General features: G+C 45.3%; 1 protein-coding gene across 1 annotated transcript in view; it reads right to left on the reverse strand.

Moving 5' to 3' along the window:
* Positions 1-104: 104 nt before the first annotated feature.
* nt5dc1 (5'-nucleotidase domain containing 1) overlaps positions 105-16,545 on the reverse strand; it is a 42,409-nt gene continuing 25,968 nt past the window's right edge. The window contains exons 7-12 of the mRNA XM_010882857.5: positions 12,970-13,144; positions 9,985-10,082; positions 7,275-7,396; positions 4,685-4,858; positions 2,522-2,690; positions 105-1,799 (exon numbers count right to left, since the gene is read on the reverse strand). Of these exons, the coding sequence (XP_010881159.3) occupies positions 1,684-1,799; positions 2,522-2,690; positions 4,685-4,858; positions 7,275-7,396; positions 9,985-10,082; positions 12,970-13,144 (854 nt within the window). The 3' untranslated portion in view covers positions 105-1,683. The remainder of the gene's footprint in view (positions 1,800-2,521; positions 2,691-4,684; positions 4,859-7,274; positions 7,397-9,984; positions 10,083-12,969; positions 13,145-16,545) is intronic.

A 16,545-nucleotide genomic window follows, 5' to 3' on the forward strand; every position in this document is an offset into this window, starting at 1 on the left:
GCCAAACTTATTAGATTCGATAGTGATTTCTAACTTTGACACATTGTCAGATGTTTTATTTCACAGTCAAGAAAACACAAAAAGGTGCATGAAAAGGCAGTGTGTAACAAATTTGCAGAACAGTTTTTATTTCATAGACAGTACATTGAACACTTTCCCTGCGTCTTCTAGAACACAAGAGCACGAATGAATTCAACATAAGGCAAATGGGCATATAAAACCTTCCAAATGAGATGGAGAAAAAAAATACATGGAATACAATCACTAAAGCTGCATTGCATTTAACACCAACACACAAAAACATAAATAATAGTTAACTTTGGCTGACCAATTCTGGTAATGTTCTCTCTTAACAATGAATACAGTAATTAGCCTACTGTCAAAATATACAATTTGAAGTATACTAAGACTTTGTAAATATAAAACAAATAGCCTATATGCAGCACAACAAAATATCTAACCATTCGGAAGTCGGTTAAAGCATATCTTCAACTTGGTACTGCATATGAAGCATAAGTATTCCACATTTTTACAGTCACTTCAACAGCACTATAATGCTGCACAAAAAGAATACATAAAGTACACCACAGCCTAGTCCTTCACCATCCAGTATTACATTTTAAAAGAGGAAGAGTTTTATTTCACTACTCTCTTTTTTTTTTTTAAAGAGAAAGATAACACTGAGGACAGGTTGTGGAATCTCTTCAAGAACAATGGTCAACAAAATCAACAGGGGAAATGCTACACCTAAGGCACTAGTGGTTGTGGGATATGGCCAATAAGCCATGGCTAAGAGCCATTCTTACGCACAACGCGAGTGTCTGGATACAGAACTTCGCCATGCATAATTGCCAATACACCACTAACCCCAAAGGTGCCTTATTGCTATTACGAACCAGTTACCAATGCTATTAGCATTTTGTTTTCCTGCTAATTGTATATGCGGTCTCATATACCAAAGCTTTCATCCAATTAGAACCCATGATCCTAACAACCCATTATAGAAAAAAACCCACAATAAACAGCAAACTTGATTCTGCTTAATTGTATGCATACCAATAACAGTAACTTAACATGCTCCAAAAGGTAAAGCATTTCCTCTGTACTGATATTTATACACACATTATTACCATAGATACTGGACATCCATCAGGAAACAAACACTGCTGTGGCTGTTCAATGTTGCATTTCAGCGCAGATTAGACTTTTGAGGTAAAGAGACACAAAACAAACTAAGTGTGGGACAGTAATTGGAGGGCTGGAAAGGTTGTTTAGTTGTTACATACATTTACTTGTATTTAATAGGGAACTAAACTCATACATCAACTGACTATCTATCTTCATTACAAAATAGTGGTCTTCACACAAAACAATATGATTAATATTACGCTTTAATCAGCTCTGTATGCTGACACACTCGCAGACGTGAAAGAGGTCATATTTTTCACACAACATGTACAATAATCCACGTACATAACAACGTTCAAATGTAGCCAGGTTACTTACAGAAAGATACTGTGCTTTTACATTCACATGGTTTCTATCAATGTAGGCGTGAAATCCTGTGCTCTAGGGATGGATGGCATGATTCAGTTGTGGAAACTACATACAACATGGATGCACATCCCTCCCCCTTAGGCTGAAGAGGGTGAGGAGGGGGGTGACTCTGGGGAGGAGGACTACTTAAGACAACTGACTCTGGCACTTCCTCAGCAGGGAATCTGGGGGTCTGGGGTAGTAGCCAGTGGTGCAGGGTTTGTTGGGCGAGAACCTGGGAAACTTGTAGTCCAGGGGAAGATCTAAAGGGGAGGAGAGAAAAGTGAATACTTTGACATACCGACTAATCTTAGCAGTAACCCCTAAAGCTACCATACTGCCTACTTCATGAACAGGTCCATGACTAAACACATTTTATATATGATTTCTGGAAATTGTACAGAGCACCACTGAACCCAGCACCAAAAAAAAGGATCAGAAAATACTTTAAATGGCATTACTATAAAAATAAAGGCAGTAAAGGAATGTATGCAGTCAAATTCCTCTCCAAACTACTTCTCTAAAGACAAAATGAGCTACAGAAGATAAGCAGGCCAGGTTTTCTTCTTTATAGAACAGTATTGGGTAGGCTTTCTGGTGACCTAAATCCAAAAATTAAGAATTTATGATTTTAAACATAATGAAATATGTTATATATAATAATATATCTGATATAAACTATGTGGAATATATCATCTTTGAGATCTAACTCACTCAAATAAAAATGTCCCCAAATTTCAGAGATATTTTTGTAACTGCATTGACTTTGGCATTGATATCAGACAACTTTCAAACAGTATAAACCATGGCAAAACATGTCAATCTGAGGAAAATGTGCACCAAACACCTATTGTTTCTTAATCTGCGGCCAAAAGAAGGGCCTCTAAAATGTTGTATTGGCCAGCATCCACAGTTTTAATACAGAAATAATCATATAAACCAGTAGTCAACACAGTGAGCTCCCAGAGGCCTATGCTTCGTGTACCTGCAATTGACTCCACACTGGGGATAGCCATGGTGCTGTATTTGTGGATACTATGACAACACCAGGTGAGTTTCTGGCTTTCCTCATCGTCACCATCGGTCTTGTGCGCATCCACAAAGTAGGATCCCCACTGTTCTGATGGAGCAGAAGGTGCTTTCATGCCCTGGTCCTGAAAGCATATCACATGTGTTAATGAGGGAGGAATGTATCTGACAGGAGGGGATGTAACTCATAATAAAGGATCCACTTCTAAATAGAAATGGAAACTCAAAAAGGTTTTTACAAGTACCATATTTAACTCAAATTTCTTTTTGAAGTACTTAAGAAGTAGTGACAGTACTTTCATGATATTTCTGAGAAATATGCTGAGAATACTGTTGTCTTTATCTCTAATACGTGCTGGTAACCAACAGGATGTGGTTAACAAGAAAGTGTATTACAGACCTTTTATGTTGCCTAAAACCTAATAAAAAAAGGTTGCTAATGCTAAGCAGTTGCCAAAACTGTTGCCAAACTGTTTGAGTACAATAGCTTGAAGAAGAGATTTCAGTGACTTTGAAAGGAGTGATAGGTCACATTTAGCCAGGACTTATAGTGCATTAGCCAGTGATTAAGACTGCTAAACAGTGGATGTTTCATGATATGCCACAGCCATCTCAGTCAGCAGATCTAAATGTTTAAATATCCTTTGAAGGGTTCTTCAAAAAACATATCGGAGTTCCCCCACATTTTTTATGTATAAAACAGGTCTTCTAAGAACCTTTTCTAGTTAGTTAGAGTTTATTAATACAACATTATTCCAAGTTATTGTTAAAAGAGAAGGGACATAATTTATTCTTCTTCCCAAGTTTCAAATCTCTCTACACTATACAGAACCTCATAATACTGTATATAATTTATTACTTACAAAGTTATACAGAACATTACATAGCCTATTCAGATATTTAGGGACAAAATGTAACCCAAAGGAATCTGTGGAAAATGATGGGAAACATGTTGTTCTGGGCTGCTCTTGGAGACTGTCTGGTGTGTTACACGCCGGCTGAAGCAGATCAAAAGCGTTGAGCCAAATCATAATGTCCTCGCCATGGTCGACCAAATATGTTGAGTGCACGTGCTCAGTGTCATATCCATAGGTCGTCTTTGGGAAATAGACGTATGGGTGCTGCCAGCATTGCTGCAGAGGTTGAAGGGGTGGGGGGGTCAGCCTATCAGTGCTCAGACCATACGCCACACACTGCATCAAATTGGTCTGCATGGCTGTCATCCCAGAAGGAAGCCTCTTCTAAAGACGATGCACAAGAAAGCCCGCAAACAGTTTGCTGAAGACAAGCAGACTAAGGACATGGATTACTGGAACCATGTCTGGTGGTCTGATGAGACCAAGTTAAACTTATTTTGTTCAGATGGGGTCAAGCGTGTGTGGCAGCAACCAGGTGGAGTGCAAAGACAAGTGTGTCTTGCCTACAGTCAAGCATGATGGTGGGAGTGTAATGGTCTGGGGCTGCATGAGTGCTGCCGGCACTGGGGAGTTCATTGAGGGAACCATGAATGCCAACATGTACTGTGACATACTGAAGCAGAGCATGATCCCCTCCCTTCAGAGACTGATCTATTCACACCAGGGTTCTCTCATCTCATCACTCCTGGAAACAGATATACAGCCTCACTTAATTTGCCTGCTGTCTGGAGGAATACATCCGCTAGCCCGGCACACTCACAGGAAGTACTGACCATCCAGCCGCTATGGATACCGGGCACACTGATGTCCTGGTCAGTCAGGGAGAAAGCACCGCTGCTTGACATTACCAATAAGGTGCGAGAGGATTTCCTTTTACATCAGATGCCCTAAAATGTTTTCTGTCTCACACTAGGCTGCCTGTGAGAACTACAGACTGACATGAGCCTGTTTCAACACGAAGGCATTCACAGGCTTATCCTTTGCAGTTGGAACTGTTGCAACACGGAACATACACTGTATACTTCCAGTCCTGTAACACTGTAATTGCAGACGTTTTTTTATTTTTATAATGCTTACAGAATGAACACACACGCCACAGTAGGTGTACCGTGGCACTGTGCCAGGGGGCGGCTCTGTCTCTCGGGCGGCAGGGGAAGGTGGGCAAATGCGCTAAGCGGAAACAGCTGCTCGCGTGAACTCACCTCAAACTTTCCCTTCTTCTCCTGAGGCTCCACATGGGCCTCGTTGGTCTTCGCTGCGTCGCTCCACTGGACACCCTCTCCCTCCATCTCCTCCACGATCATCACTGTCTCCCACTTCCCAAAAGTGCTGGCGGGGAACATGTCAGACCGCATGCTATCCCCAAAGTACACCACCTGTAGAGTTTAGGGGAGAGAACGAGGCCATTGGCCATTGGCTGAGCAGCCGCTGAGTGGATTAAGTGGACTCTTCTATCACACAAACTGACTTCTTCCTCTGATTTGTTCAGCAGCGGTGCTGTGTAGTAAAATAGCAATTTGGTTGAATCTGTTTCAAGGGAACGTTTGGCAGTATTTATTGCCCCTCAGGGCAAACCAGACCAGACACGATGTAGCTCTGAAATGTGTCACTCCTTAAGAGACCATTATGACTCTTTTGCTCATGGTAAGACAGGCTTCGCTGAACAGCGTACAAAACCAGACTGGCAACCCCATGTTACAAAAGACTTTCCAACACATTACCAGTAAACAAAAATTATTTAAATGTCACTGTAAAAACTGGGAAGCTAAAATAATTATTCCAAAATGGAAACAATTAGAGGAAATACCTCCTTGAGTTTGGGCACATCTCAAAACCCTGAATTTGCAAGGGGTCACATTAATAAAAACTGAATGTTTACGCCATGTCGATGAAGATAATGCGCTATAAGGATAATGTCACTCAGGATATTGTGCTATAAGGATAATGGCCTTGAGGATTGTGTGCTGTATGGATGTCACTGAGGATAGTGTGCTATACAGATCATGAAAAACACTAGTGCACTAAACACACTACAGAGTCTTTCACACAGCTGTGTGTGTGGAATGCAGAGTTGGGTGTGTGTGTTTTGGAGGGGGGTATCGATGAGGCAGACACCCATAAAGGGGGGAGAGGGAGAAATGGAGGGTCTCTAATGTGTTCCTGTGGGCCACTGGACTCACTCCGGAAACCCCCTCCTCTTCTTGTGCCCTTCACAGCGTCTGTGACCAGGTCTTGCTGTTCCATGCATAAATAAACAGGACAGCCAGCCGACCAGCCGGAGCCCAGGCTGTGGAGCTCCAGGGCTGGGGGGGGGGGGGTCTGGCGGGGGGGACTAAGGTATCAGGTTTCCCCGGATTTTTCCAGAGGGGGAGAGCGCTGCTGCGTAGCGATGGTTCTTCGCTCTCCACCACAGCCAGAGTCATTGGATCAGTACGATAAATATTTACTGGGCCGGGAATTACAACACAGTGGCAAAACATTCTCGAGAAGCTTTCATGGGGCTGAACACGGTTTCATAAGCGAATAACAACCGGGTTCAGGTTTTAACTGCGACAAGACTGCCCTTCTCTGTCCCCCTGTCCGTTTTGAGACTCTGACTGGCGTAGGAGGGGAAGGTCATATTTCTGAAGCAGACAGAAGATTCAGTAGCTCCAGCAGGACGATGGAGAAAACAGGCCTTTTGACAGCAAAAACCAACTCATGAATATATATGGCCAGAACATAACTTCAAGAATGGTTAGACTTGTGTGGGGGCTTGGGGGATGGGGGGTGGAGACAAGGGGCTGGAATTCCAGAGCGAGAGAAGCGGGTGTGGAGCATGTCAACCCTTCTAGCCACGCTCGAGTACTCATTTCACTTAATTAAAATGAGTTTTATTTAAATAATTGACTCGTTCACAAGAACGGAATGATGATGTCTGTATGAACCGGGCAGCTTAGTGTCTAAGCTTTGATCCTCCATGTTGCAGCTGGACCTGTGCACCCTGCTACCAGGGACCTACGGGGAACTGTAATCTGCCCTGAATGCCTCCCATTCAGCCGAACCCAGCAGGACCACGTTAAGTCCTGTCAGGTGAAAGCAGAGAGAGCCCAAAACACAGACTGCCTCAGGTCACCCCAGAGGGGCAACTTTAAGCTGCCCTGAGTGCAGGTTGACACCGCATTCCACAAGCGCTTTCTCCACGTGGCTTCAGAACAGAGGGGGCATTGAGCACCCCCCCCACCCCAAACACACACCCCCCACCCCAGAGGGGGGACTGAGGACATGGACGATGATAGGCGTTCCTGGGTGTACTCAAGGTAGCTTTACACGGCGCTTCCTCAGGCTGAGTGAGCGTGCCCAGGCCTTACCTCCAGGCTAAGACAGAGCTCTCGGAGGCAGGCGAACAAGCTGCACGCCAGGGTTACTGCTGTGCACTCAACAGTGAGGGTGTGTTTATCGGAGAGAGCCTCTGGGCAGGCCAGGCAGCTCTCTGGCGGGCACTACATCCCTGTCAACACCCAGGCCAACTGCTGCAGGTGTACAGAGGAATCTCTCGTTTGTCACGTCAGCGTGAATCTACCCCAAGTTGATTTACACACCACATCACATCTGTGTGTGTTTTCCAGAAAACAGAAACGCCAAGCGCACCTACACTGTTCTGTGGAGACCTTTTCTCCCCCCCAGGATAAAGACATGGTTCTTTGGATACCACTACAGTAGTGGTTGCTGAGCAGAATCTCCTCTTGAAGGACAAAAAATAGGCAAGCGACTAACCAATCAATCAACTAGTCCAAAAATGTATCCGCTTACCTTGGGCTCAGGTTTGCCAGTCATGGTCTTGAGCAGCTCGTGGAGGTGGGGCCAGTTGCCTTGAGAGTACCAACCAGGCTTGTCCAGGGACGGCAGCCCCTCACTCTCCTCCACGTCATTCACTAAGGGACAAAGATGGCAACAAGTCCCAGGTATCCATGTGGTCCCAATGACATCGACATGTAGGACCGCAACACTCCAGCACACGACCACACCTCTCAACCACACCTCTCAACACTGAGTCAACACGGAGACCACAAGCAACCACCATGTGGAAAACAATGTCGATAACTCCCCATTTCTATGAAAGCACCCATTATTAAAGAGCATTTTTTTCTTTAGGGGGAATTGGCCTACTGGCAGTATGGTTCCTTAACAGATAATATTTATGTCTCACCGTGTGGTCCAAGCCTGGATAGAGGTTTCCGGTACACATTACAGTAAAGCAGCCATTATCAGCACAGTGAATGAAAACAGTCCTCGGAGTGAAAGCAGAGTCAGGGCTTGCTTTCCAAATGGCACCCTATTGCCTATCTAGTTCACTAATATTGACCAGGGACCATTGAAGAGGGATTTGTCCTGGTTGATTGCGCTACAGCTGTAGCAAAAACCTCAGACTTAAAGTTTTAGAGGTAGTGATAGTGGAACTGAACCTAGATAAGACAAAGAGAGACTGGAATCTTACAATCCAGAGTCTACAAGCTACAAGGAGAGAGGCCCCAGAAAACTCCTCAAAGTGTGAGTAATTATTGTGCCCAGCCTGCTCTGATTGGCTGATTAAACAATTCCGGACAACAGACGGGTGCTTAAGACCAGCAGCATGAGAACATCTTCATTTGGTAAAACGACAGTCCTTAAGCGGACAACTCCAGGTTAACCCTGAGGTGAAATACTATGTAAATATTGTGGCAGGAGAGCAAGAAAGCTTAAATGTGTGTCTATCTAGCACACATGGGAGCGCACACATACACGTATACACAAAGTAACAGCTGTGTGAAATCATAAGGAACATTGAAAGAATGCAGTATGAAGTGTGTGGTCTCTGGAAGCCCCCCAAGAAATGTACACACACACGCAGACAAATGGCCTCACATCTACACACGCCACCAAGGAGAATACTGGCCACCTTTTAGGATGTTAAATCCAGTGGCATTTTAAATGTAAGGCAAATGTTAAGAGAGAGACGTGGCTGGCTTGGCGTCCTCTGGAAAAATGAAGGCCATGGCCACGTCTCAAACGCTCCACTAATCCCTTTGAGGCTGCTTCCATAGGGCTCTGGTCAAACGTAGGGAATGGGATTCACTACGCTCAGTAAATGTCTGGGAGGAGCCTGAAGCTAGCGGCCAAAGCAATGGATCCATTTATGAAATCACTCCGTCTAACACAGGACCTGGCAGGAGCCGCGCTCTTCTCAGGACTTATATAATACAACCCCCCGTGCTGAACAAGGACGCAGCCAAACTAACACGTTGGTAAACGGACACCACCTGGGAAGGGGATGTGTTTTTCGGCTCGCGGTTCTTGTGCACGTCCCGTCATCTGGTGGGCCAACGTTTCTGTTGTCCTGTCACCTCTGTTGTCCTGTCACCTCTGTTGTCCTGTCACCTCTGTTGTCCTGTCACCTCTGTTGTCCTGTCACCTCTGTTGTCCTGTCACCTCTGTTGTCCTGTCACCTCTGTTGTCCTGTCACCTCTGTGTGCGTTTTCCCAGAGCAGGACGTGCCACCTCTGCTGCGTGTCAAGGGACTCCCATTGGGAAAGCAGGGGAAATCACTGAGCACGCGACTAGACACGCTGGACTGAGCTTAACAAACCTTGTCAACCTGGCTCACCTCTTCACTTGATCCTCTTTGACAGAATCACCATAGCAACACGGCTAGAGCGTAACAGCCCAGGCGAAACAACTTGTGCATGTTTGGCGAGTGGCGCTGTATCCAAAAAGACCCCCAAGGTATCCGCTCAATGCCAACATCACTAGGACAGTATCTGAACGGACCAGGATTTAGGACTTAATTAGTATCCTTGTTAGCTACGGGTAACAGTGGCATTCACACCTCGTTGGGTCTGCAGAAACACAGTCCGTCGACCGGCATGCACACTGCAAAGACCAAACAACACGCAACGGACTCTGTCTGCCAACGTGGCGAGGGCCCGAATGTGCGAGCGGCTGGGTCGTTGCGTTTAGCTTCCACACACCTCATGCGCAGCCACAGTGTTGTTCCTGGCAGGAACCCTGTCCAGATGGAGAGGCTTTTCGGAGCCAGTACACACCTTGACCGACCAACCAGGACGAAATATCACATCTGTGGCAGCAACACTGGCGCGGCGGGTCGATCACAGGTCCAATTGATAGGAACCAAATCAAACCCTGTCACGGGTGCAATGGAAGGAGTGATGCTCACCAGTTACCTTGCTGGTAGTTCATCTTTAAGATTTTGACTTTGGGGTTTTATATTCTGCCAACTCCACATGCTTTTCTCATCCTTAAAGGTCAATAAGTTGCGGTAATAACCGTTATGAGATCCATCTGGGCCGTAAAGGAAGCAGCCATGTCACCATCTCTTTGATGTAGCCAGGGGAGCGTATCTGCAGTGCTTAGTGTTGGAGAGGTATGTGTTGTAGACAGGATCCTGATGGTTGACTGGGAAACTGGACCCGGTATGGACAGGCAGACAGTCAGGGAACCAGGCAGGCCGTAGTCAGGTACTCACCCAGGGTCTTGAAGGGCCTCTGTTGGGGAACCAGGGAGAAAAACCCAGGCTTCAAGGCGTTGGTGATAATGACGTCAAACAGCTCCTCCCAGTCCTTCCTGTAACAAACAATTAAAAGGAATTCCCCTCATTACTCAAAAGTGAGGTTAGACATTGGAAGCCATCCAAATGGATATGTGCGGCTCAATAAAATTATTTTACTTTAACTCAACATTGTAAAAAGCCCATGAGGGACGTGTTAGAGGAACAAGATCAACAATATACCAACAATTTTAAAGAGAAATAAACTCACAACAGACTAAAGTAGACAGATCCACTGATGTTAATTGTAAACAATAGGTTTGCGTTAGCGCTCAGTTCCAAGCACTAAAACATTGAAACCAGAGTTGCATGCTGCATCCAGCCATTGACCTGGGCCACTACTCCAGAGAGACTTACAAGTCAATGGATACATTACATGGACTCTGGCTATCATGATTTTGTACAGCTAAATGGTAAAGTGACGGCCTAGCAGTACAGCCACGCTGTGTAATCTGAATCACATAATAACATATTTAAAAAAACAATTGTGAAGTATAATGGTTGTGATAGTTTCAACGTAATACTTAACCAAAACGCCCGAACACAATACAAAATGGTACTGCATGTTGCCAACTATAACCTCTATGTCCTCTATTCAAAGCATTTTTTTAGACAAATCCAACACATTACTGAGGGAAGATACTCATATTGAATAGCAGTGGCTGGATCATGTTACGCTGTAGGCCAGTCCTTTTAGTTGATAATTGAAAAACCAACAATAACAAACAGTTAAATCATTTTCAACCCGTATATGTTTTTTAAAAGCAAGTTTGTGTATAAGTCATGTCACTCCTAGATGTATGAGTCAAACACATTCCTGAACGAATAACATCAAGACTACAGTATACATCCCTTTCCTGAAGTATGGTTTAATCTCGCTGTGGGCATTGACCTGCCAGGACATCTGTCCAAAAGATACCTATCTACCCCTGAGGGCCGTGGGTCCTGGTCTGCTAGGGGCCTGCCTAACTTGGTCTCGTTCTGTGACAAGTCTACGTCCCTCGACCACAAACCTTCCTGAGAGACGTTCAGGCATTAAATAAAATGTGATCACACACAGAGACAGGGTCATGAAAGAAGGATATTTACTTCTGACAGAAATAGAGGTCAGATCACATGAGTGGGCAATCTTCACCTCTGGTTGACTATACGCCAGGGAGGTATTGAAATGCATGTGGTCCATAGAGCACACTGCAAAATGAGAGCTCGACTCGCTGGACAAGTAGGAACGTGAAGCCAAAAATCAAACCACAACATGATTCCAGGCGGGAGGTTCACTTCCTGGCCAGCCCGTAAAGCAGAACAAAGAAAAGCATAAGTCACCACTACAACAGTGGTGAAGCAAACCGTGTTGGTGTCCCCAGAAAACTGGCCTCTGAACAAACTGGCATGGTGGGTCCTTGGGTGGCGACGCATGCTGCAGGGTTAAAGGTCGCTGGAGGGAGAGGGGGTGAACCAGTTGACGGGAGATGGGGGAAGGGGAGACGAACAACAGAGACCCGGCCAGGCCAGACTGTTTGACAGGAAATAGCTGTGGGGAGAGCTGAGGCTACAGTGGTCCCTGGAGACCTAGCAAGCATCCAGAACAAAACTGACTATTGCCCCCCCCCATCCTCTAAGGCTCACTCTCCATCTGAACACTCAGATAAACTGGCGTAACTGAGCAGAAAGATGAATCCCCTTGATGTGTGGTTAGTTACTTACCACACAGCCATTAAACGTCACCGTAGCTTGGCCGTGGCCCAGATGATGACTAAGTACAAATGATGATTAAGTTTCCCAATATCGGGAAATACCGGCGAAGTATGATTGTGTCTGTTTAGATAACGGGCAGAGCCTCTTCCCTAGAGGACTTCTATTAAACACTCCGCCAGGAGCCAAGACCAGCCATAGTACCAATGTGCTGCGGGAGCTGGCGTCCTCTAGCTGCCTGACCGAATGTGTAAGAGGGTTGAGGCTGCAATAATAACCCTGGACCACACAGTGTACACACAGAGGCACCGATGATTCTGACACAGACCAGTCCTCCGGACCCAGTCAGACCACAGCTTCATCTGGCTAGTTATAAGGACTCTACGATGAGCCGGGCTAGGACAAACAGGACCAGGGCACGAGGCCGCACTCAGCTAGAGGGGTTACCCCTGTGCTGTTGTGTTCCTGCAGGGCCGGCTGGGAATAAGAGCTGACGGGGCACAACACTAAGAGGATGTGCTGGTCAGCAGGATGTAGCTGGCCAGGAAGTGGCGGGGACTTGTCAGGCATATGGGGACAAGTCCTTCTAGAATGGAGAAATGATGTTTGTGTATAATTTCCCATGGACATGTTACCCTGGCGTATGGCTTGTTATTTTGTACAAAAGGGTCGGTCTCCACGGCCGGTGAGGTTTCTCAGACGTCGTGCTTGAAAGGCTTCCCTGACAACCCCCTGGTGGATACACACCACAGACGACAGGACGGAACGCAACAAGGGGAGCGCAACCTCCATACACGCACACCACATGCTCGTATGTGGCTCTGTGTGTGTGCCCGCGCCAGGTCTGTGGTAGGAATGCCGGCTGTGACGGCTGGACAGGAATTTAGAATTTAGGGAGAAAAGACCAAGACAAGCTGAAACAAGTGGGGGCTTGTCATGACACCATAAACACGGATGGACTTCGGCTCCCCGGCTAGACCAGCGTGGTGAGTGCCAGGACCCAGTCAGGTGTGTTTAGCGGCCTGTGACCCAAATTGCACCGTACTCCCTACACAGCGCTCTAACAGAGCCCAACCCATGGAAGAGTGTGGCAGTGGACACAAACGGGCTGTTTTTGGGTCTGGGACCTGCCTGGGTCAGACGGTCAGTGAGTGGTGAGAGTGGCAGCGGCCCTGATCCAGCCTTCGGAACAGGTTCCCTCTCCTTACTCACCCCAGGATGTGGTCACAGATGAGCCTGCAGTAGTCGCTGTGCGAGCTGGTGATGAGCAGAAGGACCTTCCCAGCGCTCTTCATGCTCCTCAGCCAGGCCTTCACGGAGTCTGAGCAGGGCTGCAGGTAGCGGCCAGGGTCCCTCTTCACACTGGGGAAGTACCATCCGGCGTCCTCTGTGGGCAAACAAACAAACGGACAACGCTACTAAATGTAGCACAGACACGCGTGCAATGGCATAAACACTAAACAATAGAATGGATACTTTCTTTGCAGAACATCCATTGGTCTTCGGTCCACGTTCCCCCAAATGGACACATGACCAAGGTTTAGAATGGAGATCAATTAACTGTCTTTCTAAGAATTCCATTACAAATATTTAACATTAGCAAACCCCTTGGTCTTATTAAAATGCCTTTCCCTTAAAATAGTTCTAACCTTGCCCTACATACGAATCACTGCAATATTTTTTTGAGACAATCTGGGACACTGAGTGTCTATTCTCCTCTTAGAAAATGTGTGAGGCGGCCAAGGGAGACCTTCTACTTGTTCTGTGTCATAAGTACCTTTGGGATTATTCCTGGAAGTAATGTGGCAAACAGCCCAGATCGAGTGGATGAATTATATTCAGTACCGCCATGTGACACGCTGGCAGGGCAGGTCAGGAGACTCACAACAAGTCCTCTACAAACTCAGTGGACTGTCTATTTGGGGTCACAAGGTTCTCAGCCAGTCGACGGTTCTCAGCAGAGGATAATGAGCAACGGACACACTGAGGATGCATACCAAATGGAACCCTATTCCCCATAAACCGCCCTTCCCTTGAGCCCTGCAGCCTTCCCGAGACGATGAGCCACTGACCTCAGAGTCTGTGACGGCATCTTGAACGATTGCACTGAAAAACCAGACTGACTCATGCTGAAGTTTACCACAGAGTGGGCGGGGTGGAGGACCAATTAGTGAAAATGCCTTGTCTGAGACACCCACTCTCTGAGCCCTCTCACAGGAAGCAGCGGGAGGTTCTGTCATGTTCCAGATAGACTGGAGACAGCGGTTCAGACAGGCTGCTCTTCAAAGCTGTTCCCAGGCCCAGCCTGGCTGGAGGTACCAGAGGAAGATGTTAGGGCAGAGGGGAAATATGTTGCACTGCTCCGATCTCTGTTAAAAGAACAGGCAGCCAAAATATCACACTTGACCTCCCGTCCTGAAAACCACAAAATCAAAGAAAACTGTATTAATTAAAATGGGGGAATGCACATCTTTCCACTACTGGGATAGGAAACCAGGGAAGAAATTGCATGGCACCGTACATTGGAATGCAACTGATAGACTTGTCATATCGACCGGACAGAAAACAATAATTTCAAATGAAAATGTAGAAAGTTGAGTATCATTAGCCCCATAGCAGAGGAATGTGCCCAATATGTGATAAGTGGCACTGATTTTCACATGTGTGAGAGTATAAATCTTGGGGAAATATCCCTTGTGCAGATGAGTACAGCATGTATTCATCACCAGGTGTTCATCCTGGCACAAAGAGGAGAGGTGCTCTCATGCAGGGAGCTTCACGGGTCACACACTACAGACAGTAGAGCATTCTCACACTCAATTCCATCTCCTTTCCAATCCCGCTTTCATGAACATAACCCACAGTACTCACCTCACCAGAGATCATAAGCCACTGACACCAGAGGCTCATGGTGAAATGATTACCAGCAAGCTAGCTGCAGTGTGGGAGTAGGTTGAAGGCGCCCCGAAAGAAATCTTAGGTCAGTTTGAAATTTTTTTCAACAAAATAGTAAGTCAGGATTATGGGTGTAGTTGCCTTGGGAAAATGTACAGTTTGAGGGAGGTCACAAGCCCTACAACAGAACTTGGTAAGTAAATGATAAAGTAGCTATATATTGTGCCATGTATGCAATTTGAATGTCTGCTGTAGCTAGCACTAGGCTAAACTCACACAATGACATCCCTGAAGGAGTTACAAGTGTTTCCATATGCAACACGCATTACGCCGGTGACACACTGTGGAGCATCTGTTATAACTTCAGCATACTTTAAAGAAAATCTACATATTTTTTCAAGCTCCACTCTGTTCCCAAGGAGGCCCTTCAAAATCAACCTTTCCAAAAGCTGTAAAAAATATGAGCACGCTGCCATCGCGTGGTAGAAGAGCAACACTTCATTCACTAAGAACAAGACCGACCATAACCACAGACCACAACAGAAGGTGGGATATGTCACCAGAGACCAGACAGTCTTAAACGTTTTGACATTGACACTTTTGAATGTTTCAGGAATGACAAGGCACTGCAAATAATATACAGCTCCGGAAAAAATTAAGAGACCACTGCACCTTTTCTTTCCTTTCCAAAAAGGTTGAAAAGGAAGGTTTTGAGTGAGGAACAGAAGTGTTCAATTTGCATTTTGCAATTTTAACCCTTCTGTTCTTCACTCAAAACCTTCCTTTTCAACTTTTTTGGAAAGGAAAGAGAAAGGTGCAGTGGTCTCTTAATTTTTTCCGGAGTTGTATATTGAGTGACACTGATGTATTCTTAAAAGCACACATTCACCAGCAGAGGGAAGCATTGGACGACAAAGAAAAGCACCTATAAGACTTCTCACTACCAACTTCATGCAATAAACTTCTTGTCGAAAGGCTACATAGGGCTAAATTATGTAGTTTAAACATTAAACAAAACCGTGAAACACATTTTGATTTCATTTAGTATGAAAATAAATATCAAAATGTATGCAATGACTACTGTAGATCTCACTGGATAAGAGTATTATCAAAATTATTTACAGTTTTTTGCTTTTATGAAATGAAAAACAAAGAAAGGCGAGGCCAGGGTTGTGGGTTCGATTCCCACGGGTGGCCATTACAAAATGTTTATACCCACAAACGCAAGTGGTTCTGACTAAGCATCTGCTTCATTACAAAAATGTTCTAAAAAAATAATCACCCTGACAAATCAGATAGGGATCCACTGATGCCTTGTAAACACAACAAATATCAATAGGTCGTCTTCTTTGACTGCATCAGTATAGCCTACTTCAATTACTTCGGACCCAGCTGGCTGGATCTGCCTTAATATGCATGTAGTTTCTCTACAGTGGGGAGAACAAGTATTAGATAAACTGCCGATTTTGCAGGTTTTCCTACTTACATGTATAGGTTTTTTTAATGAAATACTTTTTTTTTTATCATAGGTACACTTCAACTGTGAGAGACGGAATCTAAAACAAAAATCCAAAAAAAAACATTGTATGATTTTTAAATAATTAATTAGCATTTTATTGCATGACATAAGTATTTGATCACCTACCAACCAGTAAGAATTCCGGCTCTCACAGACCTGTTAGTTTTTCTTTAAGAAGCCCTCCTGTTCTCCACTCATTACCTGTATTAACTGCACCTGTATGAACTCGTTACCTGTATAAAAGACACCTGTCCACACACTCAATCAAACAGACTCCAACCTCTCCACAATGGCCAAGACCAGAGAGCTGTGTAAGGACATCAGAGATAAAATTGTAGACCTGCACAAGGCTGGGATGGGCTACTGGACAATAG

This window comes from Esox lucius, chromosome 18 (assembly GCF_011004845.1).
Source record: "Esox lucius isolate fEsoLuc1 chromosome 18, fEsoLuc1.pri, whole genome shotgun sequence".
Classification (NCBI taxonomy): Eukaryota; Metazoa; Chordata; class Actinopteri; order Esociformes; family Esocidae; genus Esox; species Esox lucius.